Source organism: Daphnia pulicaria, chromosome 6 (genome assembly GCF_021234035.1).
Source record: "Daphnia pulicaria isolate SC F1-1A chromosome 6, SC_F0-13Bv2, whole genome shotgun sequence".
Classification (NCBI taxonomy): Eukaryota; Metazoa; Arthropoda; class Branchiopoda; order Diplostraca; family Daphniidae; genus Daphnia; species Daphnia pulicaria.
Window position 1 is genome coordinate 1,062,560 of NC_060918.1, and position 18,457 is coordinate 1,081,016.

General features: G+C 40.4%; 5 protein-coding genes across 12 annotated transcripts in view; 1 reads left to right on the plus strand and 4 right to left on the minus strand.

The window, feature by feature from the left end:
- Positions 1–18,457, minus strand: part of LOC124343657 (F-box-like/WD repeat-containing protein TBL1XR1) — a 393,640-nt gene that overhangs the window by 207,710 nt on the left and 167,473 nt on the right. The window lies entirely within an intron of this gene.
- LOC124343598 (platelet-derived growth factor receptor alpha-like) lies at positions 50–7,259 on the minus strand. 6 transcript variants are annotated; one of them, XM_046796983.1, is made up of 19 exons: positions 7,069–7,259; positions 6,384–6,575; positions 5,521–5,845; positions 5,198–5,243; positions 4,961–5,098; positions 4,743–4,867; positions 4,477–4,618; positions 3,982–4,371; positions 3,868–3,905; positions 3,474–3,646; positions 2,414–2,504; positions 2,088–2,268; positions 1,820–2,020; positions 1,578–1,758; positions 1,325–1,486; positions 1,047–1,258; positions 878–974; positions 623–808; positions 50–268 (listed from the first exon to the last, which is right to left on the minus strand). In XM_046796983.1, exons 3-18 carry the CDS (start codon positions 5,626–5,628, stop codon positions 628–630), a joined length of 2,466 nt encoding a protein of 821 aa, XP_046652939.1. In that variant the 5' UTR covers positions 5,629–5,845; positions 6,384–6,575; positions 7,069–7,259; the 3' UTR covers positions 50–268; positions 623–627. The 6 variants fall into 6 exon arrangements, with proteins under 6 accessions (XP_046652939.1, XP_046652937.1, XP_046652940.1 ...); XM_046796981.1 differs by lacking the exon at positions 50–268 and having other exon boundaries at positions 275–808; positions 5,521–5,842; XM_046796984.1 differs by lacking the exon at positions 50–268 and having other exon boundaries at positions 275–808; positions 4,743–4,864.
- Positions 8,572–10,841, minus strand: LOC124343810 (U-scoloptoxin(05)-Er1a-like). 2 transcript variants are annotated; one of them, XM_046797301.1, is made up of 4 exons: positions 10,679–10,841; positions 10,448–10,559; positions 9,401–9,547; positions 8,572–9,116 (listed from the first exon to the last, which is right to left on the minus strand). In XM_046797301.1, the coding sequence occupies exons 2-4, from the start codon at positions 10,512–10,514 to the stop codon at positions 8,899–8,901; spliced, it is 432 nt and encodes a 143-aa protein (XP_046653257.1). In that variant the 5' UTR covers positions 10,515–10,559; positions 10,679–10,841; the 3' UTR covers positions 8,572–8,898. The 2 variants fall into 2 exon arrangements, with proteins under 2 accessions (XP_046653257.1, XP_046653256.1); XM_046797300.1 differs by lacking the exon at positions 9,401–9,547 and adding an exon at positions 9,703–9,849.
- On the minus strand, positions 11,032–12,391 carry LOC124343771 (peptidyl-prolyl cis-trans isomerase-like). Its single transcript, XM_046797248.1, has 4 exons — positions 12,152–12,391; positions 11,664–11,883; positions 11,466–11,602; positions 11,032–11,399 (listed from the first exon to the last, which is right to left on the minus strand). The coding sequence occupies exons 1-4, from the start codon at positions 12,374–12,376 to the stop codon at positions 11,328–11,330; spliced, it is 654 nt and encodes a 217-aa protein (XP_046653204.1). The 5' UTR covers positions 12,377–12,391; the 3' UTR covers positions 11,032–11,327.
- LOC124343702 lies at positions 13,495–14,943 on the plus strand. Its single transcript, XM_046797145.1, has 2 exons — positions 13,495–13,639; positions 13,717–14,943. The coding sequence occupies exon 2, from the start codon at positions 13,718–13,720 to the stop codon at positions 14,795–14,797; it is 1,080 nt and encodes a 359-aa protein (XP_046653101.1). The 5' UTR covers positions 13,495–13,639; position 13,717; the 3' UTR covers positions 14,798–14,943.

The window sequence follows — 18,457 nt, forward strand, 5'->3', positions numbered from 1 at the left end:
TTTGTTATAGCTGCTATCACGAATTTAAGTCGAGATTGCGTAGCCGTGACAACGAAATGGATACGCACCATAATATTGCTGGCCCCCGTTCCGCCAAATCAGCCATGCAAGATCCCAGTCTTCAACCCATTTAATAAATCATTACATCGTTTATTCACGTGGCGATCTGACTAGTAAATGAGCAACATGCGAAGCACACCGGGTTCGCATCCCATGCTCGTCGTTCAATTATTGAGGATAAACTGAGATTTCATCGATCTGTAAACGGCTTTAAAGATATTGTATTAGTTATTTAGGTAATAGGGTATAGTAGAATACACAAATCCATCCGAGAAAATGGAGCAATCCAGTTGTGCGTAATCTCAAAGTATACACGACATTTCATATTAAGAAATCCCATTTGTTTTTTAAATATTTTTAGAAGAACTTTAGCGATCGATGAACTTTTCAAAAGCATCACAAAAGTGCAGGCTATTTCCACCAGTCTAATGATAGTTACATAGAATTATTACTGATTACGCATTCACATAATTTTAAGATTATATGTCGTCCCGCATCCGAACAAGGAATAGCGCTTTAAATACGAATAGCGAAATCAATTATGCTACCTTAAATAAATAACCTGTTCTAAACGACGGCAATTTCCTCTTCCGTGGGTGGCAGTGTGTGAGCTGGAGAACTGGTTGAGCAATTGAAATCAACATAATTCTCATGGTGAGCTTCGAAATCTTCCAGCGAGCAGCGAAGTTGATGAAACGTCGACCGGTCATCAGGATTAGCGCTCCAACATTTCAACATTATTTGATAACTGTCAAATCGAAGTAGCTCAGTTTTTTAAATCCTTTAATAAAATATTTAGCTAGAAAAGTATAATTACAGTTTCTCGGAAACATTGTCAGGCCTCACTAGTCGGTTGCCAGAGAGCAAATACGTCATTAGTTGAGCATCAGACACATTGGCATAAGGGAATCCGCCTGCAGGAAAAGATTTTTTAAAAATAAATGTTTCCCGCCAGACGTTTTTTCTCTGTAAAGATTGTAAAGTACCTAAAGTGCATATTTCCCAGAGGACGACGCCAAACGCCCAGACGTCGCTCTGCGACGAGTACAAATTATCCGTCATGGATTCGAGCGCCAGCCAGCGAAGCGGAAGCATCCGCTTGCGCGTGTTGACGTAGACGCCGTGGCGCGATAATCCGAAATCGGATATTTTCAGCACTCGACCTTCGCTCACCAACAAATTACGAGCCGCCAAATCTCTAAAATAAAATTATTTGACACAAAATTCAATTCCAATTTTCCATTTGATATCAAATATGACATACCGATGAGTAATTCCCTTCAATTCCAAATGTTCCATGCCCCGTGCAATCTGCCGGGCGAAATCGTGCAACTCTTCCGTGTCTATAGTTCTGCTCGTCGGAAAGGCTTTCAAAAAACCGCGGTAGTAGTTGGGTATGACGTAGGAGGACGACGAGTGCGACGAACTGTGACAAAACCAAATTGCTTGTTTATACTTCAACGATGATGTAGGCCTACACAACATAAAATATATTATGACTCTGTGAGTGTAGCTACCCGGTTGAATGGGAACTCATTGAAGAGAAAATGTGGTTCAAATGGTAGGACTTTGAACTGTCTGAAGTGCTGTGTGTCGTAGACTTTCTTGGCGGTAGCAAAGCAACAGATGAACCAGATCCGGCTAGACTTGCGGAGGCGGTATCCTGCTGATGCTGGACTTTACTATCGACTGACCACACTACAGATTGAGCATCCAAGAGTTAATACATATTCACGGAATTGTAATAAAGCAAGATAACCTTTGGATTGATGATAAACCGTTCGCAAAGTCCTTAAATAATGCAGCAAATCACCGTAGGGGACGTATTCAAGGATCATCGAATACGGTTGAGTTAGCGTGACGCAAGCCAGCATCACAACAATGTTATCATGCCTCCCAACGCGCTTCATCATGGCAATTTCGGCTAGGAAATCATCCCGTTCGTCTAAGCCTACTTTTTCTGTTATCAGAGAAAAAATATCATAAGCTTTTATAACATTGTGTAGCGATGGTAGCTATGCCGGTACTTTTTATTTGTTTGACAGCCACGAGAGTGGGACCCGGTAGCCCGGATAGATTTTCCACCGTTGCTAAGTGAACCCGACCGAACGCTCCCTTGCCGATCTCCACGCCTAATTTTACTTGACCAGGATCAATTTCATAGTCGTCCGTGATTTTATTAGTCCCGAGTAAATGATGGCGGGGTTCCTGCCGAATGTTGGGGGAAAAATGATATCCATTAGACTACTGCTAAATACAATCCATCATATCGGGCTCAACGTTTCGACAGCTCATGTTTTTTCCTCATTTTCCAGAGGACACAATGAGAAATTCACACAGGCTGCAGACTTACTTCCGACTCTCTATCGGCGTGCAGGACGTTCATCAAATGCTGGCAGGTACTGCTCGAGCCATTAGTTATCAAAGTCGTGCGTCTGCCATCCCTATACCAAATCGATCAAAATGACAGTTTCATCATTAAACAAAGTTCGCCCAACTTTTGTTAACACTCGGTTGTAGTACATTACGCAGCGAGTCTTTTAACGCTATAAAGCAGCCAAACACACACGCTGTGTACATAAGAGAACGTAACCTACACCACCACCCATCACGAAGTTAGATAATAGCTCAACTACATTTGCCAGCGAAAACTCTATCAAAAGTTTGAAAGACGGACGTGCAATCAATCGCCAGTTTATGATGATAACAAAAAGGTATGAAGTTGAACCAACCATTCATCAACTAGTTAACAACAATATCTACCCCAAAACTATTAATCCGACTATCTACCACACTACTCCCCTTGAGGGAACGCTTCGCGATGGGGCTATGGTAGATCTGTATTGCAGTAATAACGGTATTGTTCTCGTACTACTGGCTAATAATAACAGAAAAATCGTTAAGCTTTTCCTTTGTTCCACTAATGAACTCATCATAGAAAATGTCGGGTAAAAGAAGGTTGATTATTGGTTAACGCTGGTATTTGCCTACACATTCGTTACATTATGTAACAGAGCCTGTTATTGACAGTCATTAAGTTAGCTCTCTTACGACATATGCCTTGAAAAAGTTTCCTGCTTCTGGCAGAAATTCGATTGAAAGTTGATCGGCCATTTTCAAAGAAAACTTAATATTTTTTAATTGCAATGAGAAACTACAGACGCCCATTGATCCTGTGCAATCTATTGATTAATGAGCAAGTTTAGAATGTAAACTGCATGTCCCCACTCATTAGCACTAACCGACGGACACAAATAGAAATGCATTAACCATTAAACAAATCAAAACTATTCTATTAGCGTCGTACTATAGACAGCTAGGTCGAATGCAAATTTAAATGTCGAGGATTCAGTGTGTTGTGCACGGATCAATAATGCGTTCAACAAAGAAGATGTAAAAATGTGAAAATAAACCTGTGAAAATTTTGCGGGGATCGCGAATAACGGGCGGGAGTATGGCTGCCAGTTGCAGCGGCGGCTGCCATCAGATGAAGCCGTCGAAGAAAGCGTTTCCAACTGAGAGCAATAACGAGCGCTGTGACGGCCAAGAAAACGGCACCGATGACGACAGCGCTCACCATAGTTTCCTTTGAGTCAGAACACAACAAAAAAAGTGAACTCCATCAGGAAAAAATAAAATTGGGCGCAATTTGCGCAACAACTTTCACATCAAAGGAATTCACTGAGCATCAACAATCGTCCCAATCACAGTTCAATAATAATTCCATAAATGTGTCGAGTCACTGGTTAAACCAAGTAAAATCATATCAACATCAAATCAAACCAAATGCATAGAAAATAAATATACCTTGTGCAAGTTTGGATTTTTATCCAACTTGGAATCTCCTGCGAATTGAATGATTCAAATTTAAAAGTTTAGAAATAGACACGGTCAAAAATAATGAGCTTCATTATTATTTACTATTCAAGTAAACTTCGGCAACGAGACCCTCGCAGTGGTGGGAATCGTAAGCGACGACCCGCACTCGGTAATTGGAATGCATTTCCAAGTGATGGATCGTCTGCTGGAAAAGGTTCGGTCGTCCAGGATGCTCGATGTTGTGTCGGTATTCTCTGACCTTACGATAGACAGGCCCAAGCCCCAGGACGTTGTCGGCCTTTTCCACTCGTGCCATCAAAGTGATATCGTTCTCCTCCTCCTGCTGCGTTGTGGCGGCCGAATACTTCCACGAGACCACATAGCTTCGCTCGTCATCCAGCCCGGAAGACGTGGTGATCTCGTGCGTCGTCAACTCTTCCGGTTTGGCTAGCCGCGGCCGCGAGCTGCAGCGACAAACTCCCTCGACGCAATCTATACTTTATTGAATCTATTTCGGTTATTTCCTGCCACCACACGGGCGCGGATAAGCGAAATACAACACATCTACTACTGTAGAAACGAATGAAAAGGTATAACCTGGAACGGTAATGTTGACAATTTGTGGGCGAGCCGGAGGGATAATGGGTGACGCTTGAACCCTGACGGAATAGGAACACCCAAACTGGACGAGGTGATCATCCTTTTTCGTGCCGCTTCCGATTTCCATGAATGGAAGTTCCTTTTTTTATTATTATTTCAAGCAGGCGACAGAAAAGAAATAAAAGAGTATATACGTACATAGTAAAAACCAGGGGGTCAACGCGGACAACACCGGAATTTAAAATGTAATAAAAAGAGCTTACGCTGTACTCTACGTGATGAAAGAAATCCGTAAAGTGCTCGGTACACAGTGACGTGTCTTCGATTGAAGAATGAGTAGGTGGAATCGACGGTCTAACTTCGACGTTGTACCCCTCGGGAGGTTCTCCTGCGCAAACACGGGTAAAACAAATACTTAAAAACAACCGGGATTTTCCAGGAAGGATAGTAGCTGTAGATATTTGAAAAAAGATTTTATCACCAGTGGTCGGATGAAGCCAACGTATCACTAATTTGAGACGTTTGTTGACTACAGGATCCGATGGGTACAAATATTCCAAAGTTTCCCTGACGGACAACTCTACGGTGACTGTCAAGTTGAGAGGGGAATCGTCGGGTCCTCGTATTTCACAAAAACAAACAAAAGAATGTTGAAAAGAAACAGTTCGGGAGAAAGACATATTGACTACATTTCACAACATTTTTTGATTCAAAATACCTAGAACTGTAGATTGCTGGTCCAAGTCTTTGAGTCCCCCCATTTCCTAAAGGCAAACAAAAATGCAATTTCTCAAAAGTAATAATCGAATTTGACCAAATTGAAAAGCAACAGAGTTTGTGAAAAGACGCTTTTATAGCCTTGATCTCCTTAGCGGACAGCAGCTTGGATATACGTCAACATTGGACATACCGTAACATCAACACTGCAAGCCCTTATGGGTTTTAGAAAGTAAAGCGCAGTAGCGAATATGGGAGTCCATCAGTCAATAAACTTCAAAAATTAAATGTTTTTAAAAAATTCCAGATAATCCAGAAACTCACGTGAAATCCCGTTGAATTAAGCGGCTCGGTGGTCACTAGAACTGGTAACGAACGCAGCGTTTCGATAATTAGTAACATGATTACAATTAAGAATTGCCAAAGACCCATATCCGTGCTCTCATTGATTAATGTAGTAGTAGTAGTAGTAGTAGTATTTGTTAGAGCGCGGAACTTTTCCCAAAAAAAGATGTTGGCATGAAGTAGCGTAAAGTGTTACTGGAGAAGCGGAACTGCACACTGATGATTTTACTCCGACCGCCCAGGAGAAGTCGAAGCCCTGGGACTTGCGCACAGCATTTTCACGATGTTGACGAATAGGACACTGCTGGGAACGGTATAAAGAAAGTATTGTAAGGGGGGGGGGGGGAATGATACTGTGTGTATTATTCGCTCTTGGATTCGGCAATTTTTATGATCCGCAAAGGCCAACAGAAAGATCGATTTGATCCGATCGAAAGAGGAGAGCTGTTTATCGTGAGCGGTAACCAAAATAGCCAGTCCATACCAAGGTCAAGAGCTTGTTATTTTACCATTTTCCCAATGTTGTACGATAACGAACGAAGTACCAGAGTGGTGGGGTCCCTCTTGAGTCACGAAATTTTCTAGCCGCACTTTGCTTGAAGTGTTTAAAGTTCAAATATTTTTCGAATTTGATTGTTTACCCACATACAAAGTTGTGAGGTACCCGGCCCTGATCTATAGTCGTTCTAGTTAATAAACCCTGACTGAGAAAAACCAAAACAGCGAAGATAAAACCAAATTCCAGTCACAGCTCAAGAATAATCGTATTCCGTATTATGTAACGACTGATAACCAACGCCACCGAATAATGAAACGGGAAAATAGAGATAGATTTTTCCTACCATAATGCCTGGGAAATACGGACGGGCATCCACAAGTGTTCCATCCACAGGAAAGTTGAATGACGGGAAAAGGCGTCGTATACACCCACACTCACGTGGGTGTATACATGAGGAGAGAGGAGATTTAAGAAGAAGAGTTCCGTAACTCGACCGGCATCGGTAGTTTCTCCAATAAAACCGGATGGTGTTTATCTAAATGAAAAAATTAAAATGGATTACAAAAAATCAGATTTACAGAAACAAAAAGTAAAGTAAAAGTAGAAAATGAGAAGCATTTAAATTTTTAATAAACAGGAGAATTCAAGGGTCCATGTTTAAGGTTGCTACACTGTACTATTCAAGTCATGCATCATGTATATCTATAGAAGATCACAGGAATAAAATTAACAAAATTCATGACCCATGTGATGATGCTGGGATTGTTGGTGATGACAGGGTCAGGTGGTCAGTACCAGCACAAGGAAAACTTGAATATCTGTGGTTATTAAGGCTGGATCACGTCTCAAATCTCCACGAAGGAAAAGGTTACACAGTGGAAGGAAACAAATAACTGCCATGCAACAGGAAGCTTTATAAATGATACATGCTAGTCAGCTTAGAATTAATATTTCACAAACTTGAAACAGGTAGTCTTCTATTTAAAAGCTGCCATAATCATTAAATGTGTGTTCTTAGTTTTATTTACCTGACGAACAGCACGGAGTGGAGAGCATGGAGAGCAACGAATCACACGACGATCACATTTTTGTAATTACATTTGTTGTCCCTATTTTTCGTGCTAGCCACGTGTACGTTTCCAAAAAAAAGTGTACTTTCCTTTGTAATCTGAAACCTTTTCTCTTTTTGAAAACTTTTAAACAAAAGGAAAGCAGACGAACTAATCTTTATGTCTAAAATATCGATTGAAAAATTTACAGACCCCCCTCCCCCTAAATTCAAATCACTCAAAAAAGATCAAAGTGATTTACTCAACTGCGCTCGACATCTGCTGAAGGGATCGAGATTATTTAAGCATCTCTGAATTCTGATAGTTCGCCTCAACAAATTAAACTAAGCCCCCTGCCATAGTCAAGATAAAAGTAAAAAATTTGCACGAAATCTCGCAGAATTAATTAGTTTTATTAGACAGAAATTACAGCCAAGAAGAAAAAAACAAGACTTGTTTCAACATAAAAAGAAATATTTGCCATTCTTAGACGCAAGAAAGAAAATATTGATCAAATTCTGAACGAAATAATCTAAGCTTTTATCGATCGTAGTTTTAACTTTGCAGTTGATTCGGCGTCAGCCTTCAGATTTCAGATTTCAGAAGCAGAGTTTGCTTTAGACTGAAAAGGCAGTCCATTGCCACTAAATATTTCACTTGCAAATTCAGAACTCGGACGTCCGAGACGAGTTAAACTAAATTCGTAAATCTAACGCAAACATGCGAGACCGAACAGCGAACAGCAAAAAAGTGAAACCATTTCATTCTTTTTGTCTTCTGCTCTGCCAATTCTACAGGAAAGTTAAATACATAAAAAAATAGACAATTGCAAAAATTAGCTTATTAACTTTGTCGTTGAGTGCAGCTATTCATTTCCTGTTAGGGCCCGATTGATGTTCCCAATTCAAACGGTAACTAAGTGCACATATACGGTGGCTTAGCGGCAGTTGACCGGCATCTCTATCATAGTTGTTAATGAAGAGTTGTTACTGTTTTGGAATCACGCCATGCTGTTTTGACGACCAGCAGCAGACACTCTCCAATCAATTACTTTTAAAAAGCTTATTTTGTTTCCCCCTTCATCACCAACTCTTCGCACGCCTGGTATCGCTAGATTTGCAGGCTCTACTCTTTTATACTAGTGGTGTGGTTCCCTCTCCTACATCCGAATTGCTTTTATTTTTGAGAAGAGAAAAAAGCGTAAACTTTGAAGAAAGGCTCTGGTATTGTGTCACGTAGTGTGGAGGAGGAAGCTTATAAATTCTTTATTTTCTTCCACAGAAGAAAGACTTTTGAGAGCAACTGTTTCAAAGTCTAGGACTTTGTTCTACTTCTCAGGAAATCCTAAAGTTTTTGCTTTGTATTTGAGTCAACACGTCCCTATTTTCTGTCAACACAGTAGCAAAAACCTCCGGATGACACACTGACTTTTTCTTCTTATTCTAGAATCCGCAACTTTTTTTTTATTTTAGAATTCTCTCCTTCAAAAAGAACAAAAGTTTATTCAACCCATTGATCATGTCTTGTCTTTCAAAATAAACGCGAGATACCCGACGTTAGAGTCGAGATACTCGTTTGTTCGTTCTACAATAAATGGAAGAACAAATTGTTATTGTTTTTAAGAAAAACAAATAGTACAACGTGCAGTGGACGGAAATTCGTTGCAATATTAGAACTTGTAAACGTGTGGGATTCCAAAAGGTGGAATGATAAAGGCAATGCTAGTCACGATAGTTGGTCACTTCACCAACACATTTTAAAACATAAAAAGGGTCTTGAGAACTTGAAATTGTTGCACCATAATTTTGTTTAGAGCCGATGAAATGTCATTGCACTGGAAATCAGTAATAACAGCGCCGACATCTGGATGAGCTTAGTTGGGGTCAAGCCGGTGGAACTGTTGCACCCGTCACCCGTACAGGTGTACACGCATGAGCGGTACTCACGTTGATCACCCGGTCTCCGGACGTAAGTACAATAGTTGTCCAGGAAACGTTCTGAACAGAAGCGCTTAGCTCCCAGGTTACCTTGATGACGACAAAAAGAAACGAATTAGACTCCAAACGTGATTGTTTAAAGGAGTAAAAAGCAAGGGAACAAGCAAGTGTTAACACCACAACGCAGCCCAAATCCACATTCAAAAACAGTTCTCATTCCACACAAAATTATAAAAAAGCTTTTAAATTTTAAATAAAAATCGATGATTGAAAACAAGCCATGCCATTCTCACTCAACCACTACCTCATCGACCACACACACACACAGACATTAATAATGGCAAGCTTGTTCTTTTTTAACACACACAAAATACCAGAAAAAATTCCAGTCGTTTTGACGCAATACTGAGCATCTGAGAGTGGACATTCCGTCACACTGACATCAGTGAATTTGGGGTAAAAAAACTCTCCGCAAGTGTACTCGTCCTCTGACGAACACTGGTAGCAATTGAGAGATTCAGCTAAATATAATGGAAAGATCAATGGTTAATATCTTCATTAATGGCACGGATCAGTTTTACTGTTCTGAACAAAATGGCTTGCACACTTTTTTATAGGGCGATTGGTTGGGTGCGAATCTTGTTGTTCCCTTACCTCAATGATTTACTACAAATACCTCCAAAAATGCCTGTCATCTTGACACAGTATCTAGGTTCTGATAATGTGTTACATGGCAAAGAGCGTAGGAGATCTCTACTGGTCAGGTCTTCACTGCAGCGGATGTCTACTGCAGAGTCACACTGATAGCACGACAAGCTACTAACTATAAATGTTATGCATCGCAAAACTGTTAAGTTATTCTGAGGAAAAGCATATAGTATAGTCCAGGTGCAGTGACAGATGTGAACAGATCAGATAGATTCTTTTCAATTGGTCTTGTTGTATGAACGATTGTTTTAACCAACAATAAGATTCGCAACACTTGCAAGCTTTAAAAACCACAAGAACAAAAATCTAATTGAGAGGTAATCCTCCATTTTCATTTTTCTTGTAATCTTATGTTTGTATCTGGAAATGTAGAGAACTAACTCTGAAAAAACATTAAAGAAGGAATTTTGCCAGAGCTTTTAATGAGGGGGTGCAAAAAGTTTCAAGTAACAGTATCTGGAAATGCATATTGTCTCCTGAGAAAAAGTTCTTTAATGAAGGTAAAAGAAGGTATTTTAAAATCTTAGTTTACCATACAGGAAAAGAAATTTAATAAACAACAAGGAAACAACAAGTTTGTCCTCGAAAGCTGTTTCCTCATTGTTGTGCAATAAACCACGATAGATTTCACCATAATAAAATTTGACTGTGTTCTAATTTTGTCTAATATGACTAGGAAACGAAAAATATGTCATGACGAAAATTTACATTACCTAGAGAAATGAGACTCAGTTGTAGAATGATTGCAAATATGTAACCAGTTGAGGTAGTTAACTTCATTTTTGTCGGAAATATTTTGTCGTCGGTGGAAGAAGTAAGCAGTTCCTACATTCAAAAGAAAAAAAATAGGCTTGAGTCTAGTGTGAACCACTTTTACCATTAGCCAACGCCCCAATGCACAACGAATATATCGAAACATTATCTTATTTTCCCAGTAAACTTACACTGAACTGTGCTGATGCTGGTGAGAAAAGAAGTGACAAGGTTTCACAAAAATGCTCAAATATTCATATTTCCAATGGACACAAAGCTGTCTAGCCCAAACTTTTTTCCTCGTTTTGCCAACTGTCTCTCGTACACACAACGCATAAAAAAAGGGATGGGGTTTCCATAGCAACTTTCAGTCACCTAGCTTTCTAAAGACGCCATCTATCGCACAGGTGTAGACGTTGATCAGACGAATTTCTTTGACGCATCAGGCTACGACTACGATATTTAACGTTTTGATTGACAGCTTTCATGATCGTTTGACAAACGTTATCGAGTTAGTTATAAATAATTTCCAATAAATAGTATGCAAGGTTGATTATTGTATTATCGCCATGTATTGTTCAGATTAAACGGACGCCTCCATGGAGATGTTGTAAAGAGTACGACACGTAAAGGGAACGATTATGCCACAGTTTGTTTCACGACATTCATGTGGAATGATTTGTGTTGTAGCTAAGTAAAGGGAACCGGCAAAAAGGCGGATTACTAAGGTAAAAATTGAGGGTTAGCAAGGGGTAGGGTCCAGATTTTAATTAACACATAATGCTGAAACTTAAAGAGGGCAAAAGAAAGCCACGGCGCCGTTTTCGATAGGTCTGCAATCTACAGCTGACCGCAATCGAGGATCTTGACGGGCTTGACTGGTTTGCCGCTAGACGCGCCGCAAGCTTCAATCTAATGTAGAAAAAAGACCCAACTCAGTATGCAATTGCATATTATCAAATCAATCTTTCATGTTACCTGTCTAAGAAGGTCCATGCCCTCAACGACTTGACCGAAAACGACGTGCTTGCCATCCAACCACGAGGTCTTGGCAGTGCAGAGGAAAAACTGACTGCCATTGGTGTTGGGTCCAGCATTGGCCATGGACAAGATACCTGAAAACGAAACAGTTTAGCCTCATGGTCAAAAGTGTAATAAACTGCATTAATATGTTACCAGGTCCGGTGTGCTTCAGCTGGAAGTTCTCATCCTCAAACTTGTTGCCGTAGATGGACTTGCCACCAGTGCCATTGTGGTTGGTGAAATCTCCACCTTGGCACATGAATTGGGGGATGATACGATGGAAAGTGGATCCCTTGTAGGTCATTCCATTCTTTTCGCCGGTGCACAGAGCACGGAAATTCTCGGCTGTGCGGGGAACCACATCAGCACGGAGCTAAAATGATAAAACAAACGATAAAAGATTAAAATTCAATGCACGGAATGACTCTGCATTATTTATAACACATGACAACAGACGTAACAAGTTTCTACTAACGTTGAACAACAGATTCTGACTGCCCTGCACGTGGCTCATATGCCGCCATATTGGACCACGCCAAATGCGAGGGAGTCGAAAACGCCGGTAAGCACAAATACACATACTATTTATAAACTAGATGGGCTACGTTCCAACAAAGAATTAGACAAGATGAAATAGTTACCTCCATGACCAATCGGCCGATATTCTGGTTGTTGATGGCGACATCGAAGAAAACTTTTGGGTTGGCCATGATTTTTTCGGGTTTTTTGGCGAACAATCGAGAGGAGAAGACTGTAACACGCGCAGTAGTCAAGTGAGAGGACAAAATCGAAGAACGACTGAGGATAAGTGCCATGGCGCCAGTAGTGACGCCGCGTATGGGTGCAACTGCTTCAACTGCAGGCATTGGTCGAGCGAAGAAAAAATGGCTACCCTCTGCCATCTAGTAGTCATTTTTGAAAGCTTCGTATTTTTCAAAATCTCAAATTACAAAAATGAAACAAAAGTTTAACGTTGAATTGTGTAAGGTGATGAAACAACTAAGAAAATTTGTGTATCACAAAACTGGGTTAACTAACATTTTAATGCAATTAAATCTGATGCCATTTTAGATCGTGACACCCGAACTTGATACACGCCGGATACAAGAGACGACAGTCCGGCCGACCCATCCGTGTCCTGTGCTATGTAATTCTATTCTTGTACTACATTCAAACCCATTAAGCAGAAAAATTCACGGTTTACCGAAGACAGCATAACAGTTAAGCCACAACATTTCTACTTGATTAAATGAAATAACATAATGAGAAATATTTAAAAATAAGGTTAATGGAATTACTTTTTATAACATTGTGTGGACCACAATTAATAGATTGCATCTCTCGACCGTTATGTGTATACTGTATATCTCAAGTATTCACTTGACACGTCCGGTTTCTTGTGCCAAGAACTGTGAAAGAAATCACGGCCAGGTGAGTGGCTTTTTCCATCCGTGCTGGCGACAAATTTTGTTGTTTTCAGTATTGACTCCACCCTGCTGGTCGAGTGAAAGTATTTAAAAGATCTAAGTGATTTCCGCTTCAGCTTTATTGATCCGACGACATTTCCTGATTTAAAAAAATGAATGCCAAAAATGGCGAATGGAAAATTAATTCGATCGTGAGCCCATACTTATTGTTATTCACTAAGAATTCAGTTTATTCTTGTTTCAATCAAAGTCCAGAATAATCAAACAAATTAATAATATGGTTTCCTATCTAGTTACGACAGGGCTTCTCGCTCCTTTTGCATGCGCTAAAAATATTGAAATGTCCTTTCACTAGATGAAATGAAATCTAAACTTACACAATTCGCAGGTTGTTTTCAATGCCAAATGTTGTTATTGTTCAACACGCGTCGTTCACTCGCACGAAACTAGTTTTTTTCAAACCCAAGGTTGTTCCTGTTTAAATCTTTATCGGCCATCCACACCCTTTTTACAAGAAAAATGAAACTCAAACTGCTCCATAGGAAGAAAAGAAGCTGATATGGGCGTTTCTTTATACTGTTGGAAAAGAATCTCAAGTGCGCCCATATAAAGGACTTGGAAAATGTTTCACTTAAGTTAATCTAGCCAGTATCGTCAGAAGATCACGACCCCTCTCTCAGCGGTTTCGGCAGACTCGTGCAAGTATATATTAAAACCCATTTTTCATCCATCACATACCTTTTTTTAAAAAAATCTCTTTCTTATATTCCCGCCAACAGGATGAAGTCTTCAACTGATCTCATGATCACCATGGTAACGGCACTTTTCCTGGTTGGCGGAATCTCATCACTTCCGACCAAAAAGGCTGTGACGAGTGACGGAATAACGACAGCCACCACCTTGAGCAAAGCCGAATTTACTCCGGCTGCTGATAATAAAGGTTACATCCGCATGGTTCTCGACGACCCGCAATTAAAAGAATTGGCCGCCTACGCTACCGAGGAGATCCGATTACGTCAGCAATCGCCAGACCTCTCGCTAAAGGGTATTGTCTTTGCTTTGAAACAAATTTCCACGTCAAACAACTTCAAGGTGACTTTGGTGCTGGCCAAAACGGGCGAGAAACCTTCGCAATCTTTGCTCTGCAACGTCGACGTTGTGGTGGATGGAACCAACAACGAGCGGCGGCTGTCGAAAGCGGATTGCATCAGAGCCAACATTGTCAGCGGCATTCAATCGATAAGTTCAGACGGAACGTTTCAAGAGGACGCCGATCTGGCGGCGGCTATCTTCGCCGCAACCGAATTTAACCGCCAAAATAATTCATCTTCGCTAACCCTATTGCATTATACCGCTTCCGGCTCGTTGGAGATGATATCCGGCACGGAGTATAAACTCCAGATGCAAATGAGCGACAAAAAGGACCAGGTTCTTTTGTGCGATACAAACGTCTTACCGAGAACTCCCAGGATACTGCACGGAGTAGAATGTAGCGCTTCCGCTGGAAGAACGGAAAAGGACGATGTTGGATCTTATAACGCGGCTGACGTCAAGGATGCCGATGTTAAAGAGACGGCCGAATTTGCGGCCAACTCGCTAACGGAGCGGCAGGTTCACAAATTGAGTACTGCAGCAGCAGGAGCGGATGATTTGTTGAGCCTGGTGAAGGTTGCCAAAGCCTGGAAGAAACCTGTTCGCGGAATCCAGCGGAGACTTCGCATGACGTTGAGTAACGAAGGAATCACCGAACCGTCATCTTATTGCTTGGCCGTCGTATTTGAAGATAGATTGTCGGGCGAATATGAACTCGTCAACGGTCCCGGAACTACCGTTTGTTCGTCGACGCCACCTACTGCTTGAGTTGAAAAGGCTACAGCCAAAACATTAAAACTTGTTGCATAGTTTAAATTGAAACCACCTTCTCTTTTTGACCGCTTCTACCCTTCTACAGTGTAATAAATAATTTCAAATGGCTAATAACTAATAATAACAAGCGTGAATAAATTTGTTACAAATTAATTCAATTTGTGCGCTTTCTTAATGAATGTTACAATAAAATTTTAAAAGGGTAAAAAAGAATAAGAAGGAAAATTCGCGCACTTATTAGCCTGCTGGATGGAAATATTCGTTTTCATGACGAACGACTTACGTTGGGTAAAACCAAGGTTGAACAGAATTCTTGGTATTATTACCCACTTGGGCAAACGATGATTCCTAATATTCTACGTAATGCATTCCTTTCAGTTGGTATTGGAAATTCAGTTGCTTGGCTGTCTAGAAAATTGGTGGCCCAGATTTTATCGTACTGACATCGAAAGGTGAGTTTTAATCTGTTTTTAATGCTAATCAGTTGAGTTGAACAACTTTATTAATTGTTTCAATATTTTATAGAGATTCGATTCGAGTTGCTCGACTGTTTCCCATAAACACGCTCAATGGAGGAGTCTATTGCCAAGAAAAGAAAACTGACGAAACGAAGAACGAAACCAGAGAGTTGGAACGATGAAAAATTCACCGATTCCAACACGAATGGTTCCAAAGAGATTTTTGAAGCGGTCAGGATAGGATCGGTGGATATTTTAGAAAAATTACTTGCCACAAACGGACTAGATATGACATCTAAACTTGCCCAGTCCTACAATGAAGAGGGTGAAACCACTTTGCTGGTGGCAATCAAATGCAAAGACTTGAATGTGGTCAAGTTCTTGGTCGAAGATTTGAAAGTCAATATCGGACAGATTGGTCGATTTTTCTGGAAAACGGTGGATTATTCGGAAGTGCTGCCATTATTTGCATCAATTATCTCCGACCAGCTATCCATAATAAAATACCTTTTTGCTGAAGAAATGAAGTACGAATCTGCAATCAGTTTGGATTCAATTATGTCGAGCTCGATCCCTCGTCCGCAGAAAATCGACCAACTGGAGCTGATTGGTGCCACTTTTATCCTTTTCAAAGAGATTCTATGGATTTTCCTAGGATATAATAGAATTAACCCGGATGAACAGCGAGGAAGGATGTGCTGGAAAGAAGCCATGACCCTTCGCTTTTGTCCAGCGGACGGTGAGCCTCAAATTCCGAAGATTCCGTTCCAATTATCCGATCGTGGTCGCAAAGCTTTTGGAGATCTTGTCGAACCGATGACGGTGGAACAAGTCGAGCAATCGCTGAATAGTCCATCTCTAATCGGCGAGGCTATTTTGGTCGGTATGCGATTCCTTAGCCGAGCTGGTCTTTTCCCCAATCTCTTCATTCCTGATCGTTTCTATTCGCAAATTCTGAGTGAGTATTATACGTGTTCTAAAGTTGGTTATGTGTTTAAACAAGCAACGTATATTTTGGAAATGCTGGAGCCCTGCAAATGGGAGGACGATTTTCTTGGGTCAACAAGTTCGATACTGCATCATTACAACAATGATTTCAATAATTTAAACTCGGCATTGCATACCATAACCTCGGTAATCAAGAAAATGGGATCGAGTCTAGGTTCAAAATTTTGGAGTGGCATGCTGGAGAATATTCCGATGCCAACGGACTTCGACGATTGCATGTTTATCTTCCACTTCTGTTGCAACCACATTAGGAGAGTGTTCGCACAGTTTTGCCACGATGACCAGCTTACCATTATAGCTCGTCGTTTTATCGCAGATACATTGGAAGAAATCACAATATTTCTGACTGAAATTTCCGGCTGTATTCTCATTTTGATGTCCCATCTGACTGCGGAAGAAATTCAACAATTGCAGCAAAGCATCACGGAATTTATTCACCTGTGCGACCAGACGGGAACTTGTCGTTCTAAATTTTTTAACTATTTCTGCGTTTTGATGGCCAATGGTGACTATTTCGAAAATGTTGGCGTTATAATCATCCAGTATTTTATAGACTCTGGTTTACTGGATCCCAACGCAGTGGATGACAAGGGAGACACCGTACTACACCATCTAATCTCTCGTCTACAATTTCACTGTTACACTGGCATTGAAGCATTCAGCTTTACGGCTCTAGTACAGATGTTGGATAATGGCGGCCAAATCGACAAAGTTAACAACGATGGCCAAACAGTTCGTGGTATTCTCGCACACTGGAAATCAGAACTATATAGCCAAGGATATTCTAATCATCATGATGTTATTGACTCGGTGATTAACAGACCCGCACTTTTACCTCTGACCTCCTGCTGTGCCCAGCTGATTCGGAAGCGGCGAATTCCTTTCGAGAACTTGGAGTTTCCGTCATCTTTGAAATTGTTTCTTCGCCGTGGATATTAAAGTGTATTCCTCCTTTTAATTTTCTTTATGTTACTCAGAATTGGTGTATTTCCCTAGTGGAACAATTTTATTTGGAATTCTTAATCGTAAAAAAAAATAAAATCTCGAAAATTTTTCAACTTTCATTCTCAATCTCTTCTCTATAGGCTATAGGAAATTAGTGGGTGTTCCAATTGAAATTACCTTCTCTTTTTAACCGCTTCTACCCTTCTGCAGTGTAATAATTTAAAAAGCTAATAATAACAAAGCGTGAATAAATTTGTTTAAAATTAATTCAATTTGTGCGCTTTCTTAATGAATATTACAATACAATTTTAAAAGGGTAAAAAAGAAAGAAGGAAAATTAGCACAAAATATTATTTTGGAACATTAGCCTGGATGGCAATTCGTTTTCATGACGAACGACTTACGTAGGGTAAAACCAAACATAATTCTTGGTATATGACGCGCTTGGACAAACGATGATTCCTAATATTCTACGTAATGCATTTCTTTCAGTTTGGTTTTGGAAATTCAGTTGCTTGGCTGACTAGAAAATCGGTGGCGCAGATTTTATCGTACTGATATCGAAAAGTGAGTTTTAATATGTTTTTCATGCTATTGCTATCAGAATAAGTTTATTAAGTGTTGCAATATTTTATAGGGTTTGGATTCGAGTTGCTCGACTATTTCCCTTAAACAATGGAGGAGCTATTTTACAGCTCAATGGAGGAGTCTCCTGTCAAGAAAAGAAAACTGAATCGAACGAAACCAGAGAGTTGGAACGATGAAAAATTCGCTGATCCCAACACGAACGGTTCCAAAGAGATTTTTGAAGCGGTCAGGATAGGATCGGTGGATGTTTTAGAAAAATTACTGGCCACAAACGGACTAGATGCGACATCTAAACTTGCCCAGTCCTACAACGAAGAGGGCGAAACCCCCTTGCTGGTGGCAATCAAATGCAAACACTTAAAAGTGGTCAAGTTCTTGGTCAAAAGTTTGAAAGTCAATTTCGGACAAATTGGTCGATTTTTCTGGAAAACGGTTGATTATTCAGAAGTGTTGCCATTATTTGCATCAATTATCTCCGACCAGCTATCCATTATGAAATTCCTTTTTGCTCAAGAAATGAAGTACACATCTGCAATCAGTTTGGATTCAATTATGTCGAGCTCAATCCCTCGTCCGCAGAAAATCGACCAACTGGAGCTGATTGGTGCCGGCTTTATCCTTTTAAAAAATGTTCCATGGATTTCACAAGAAGATG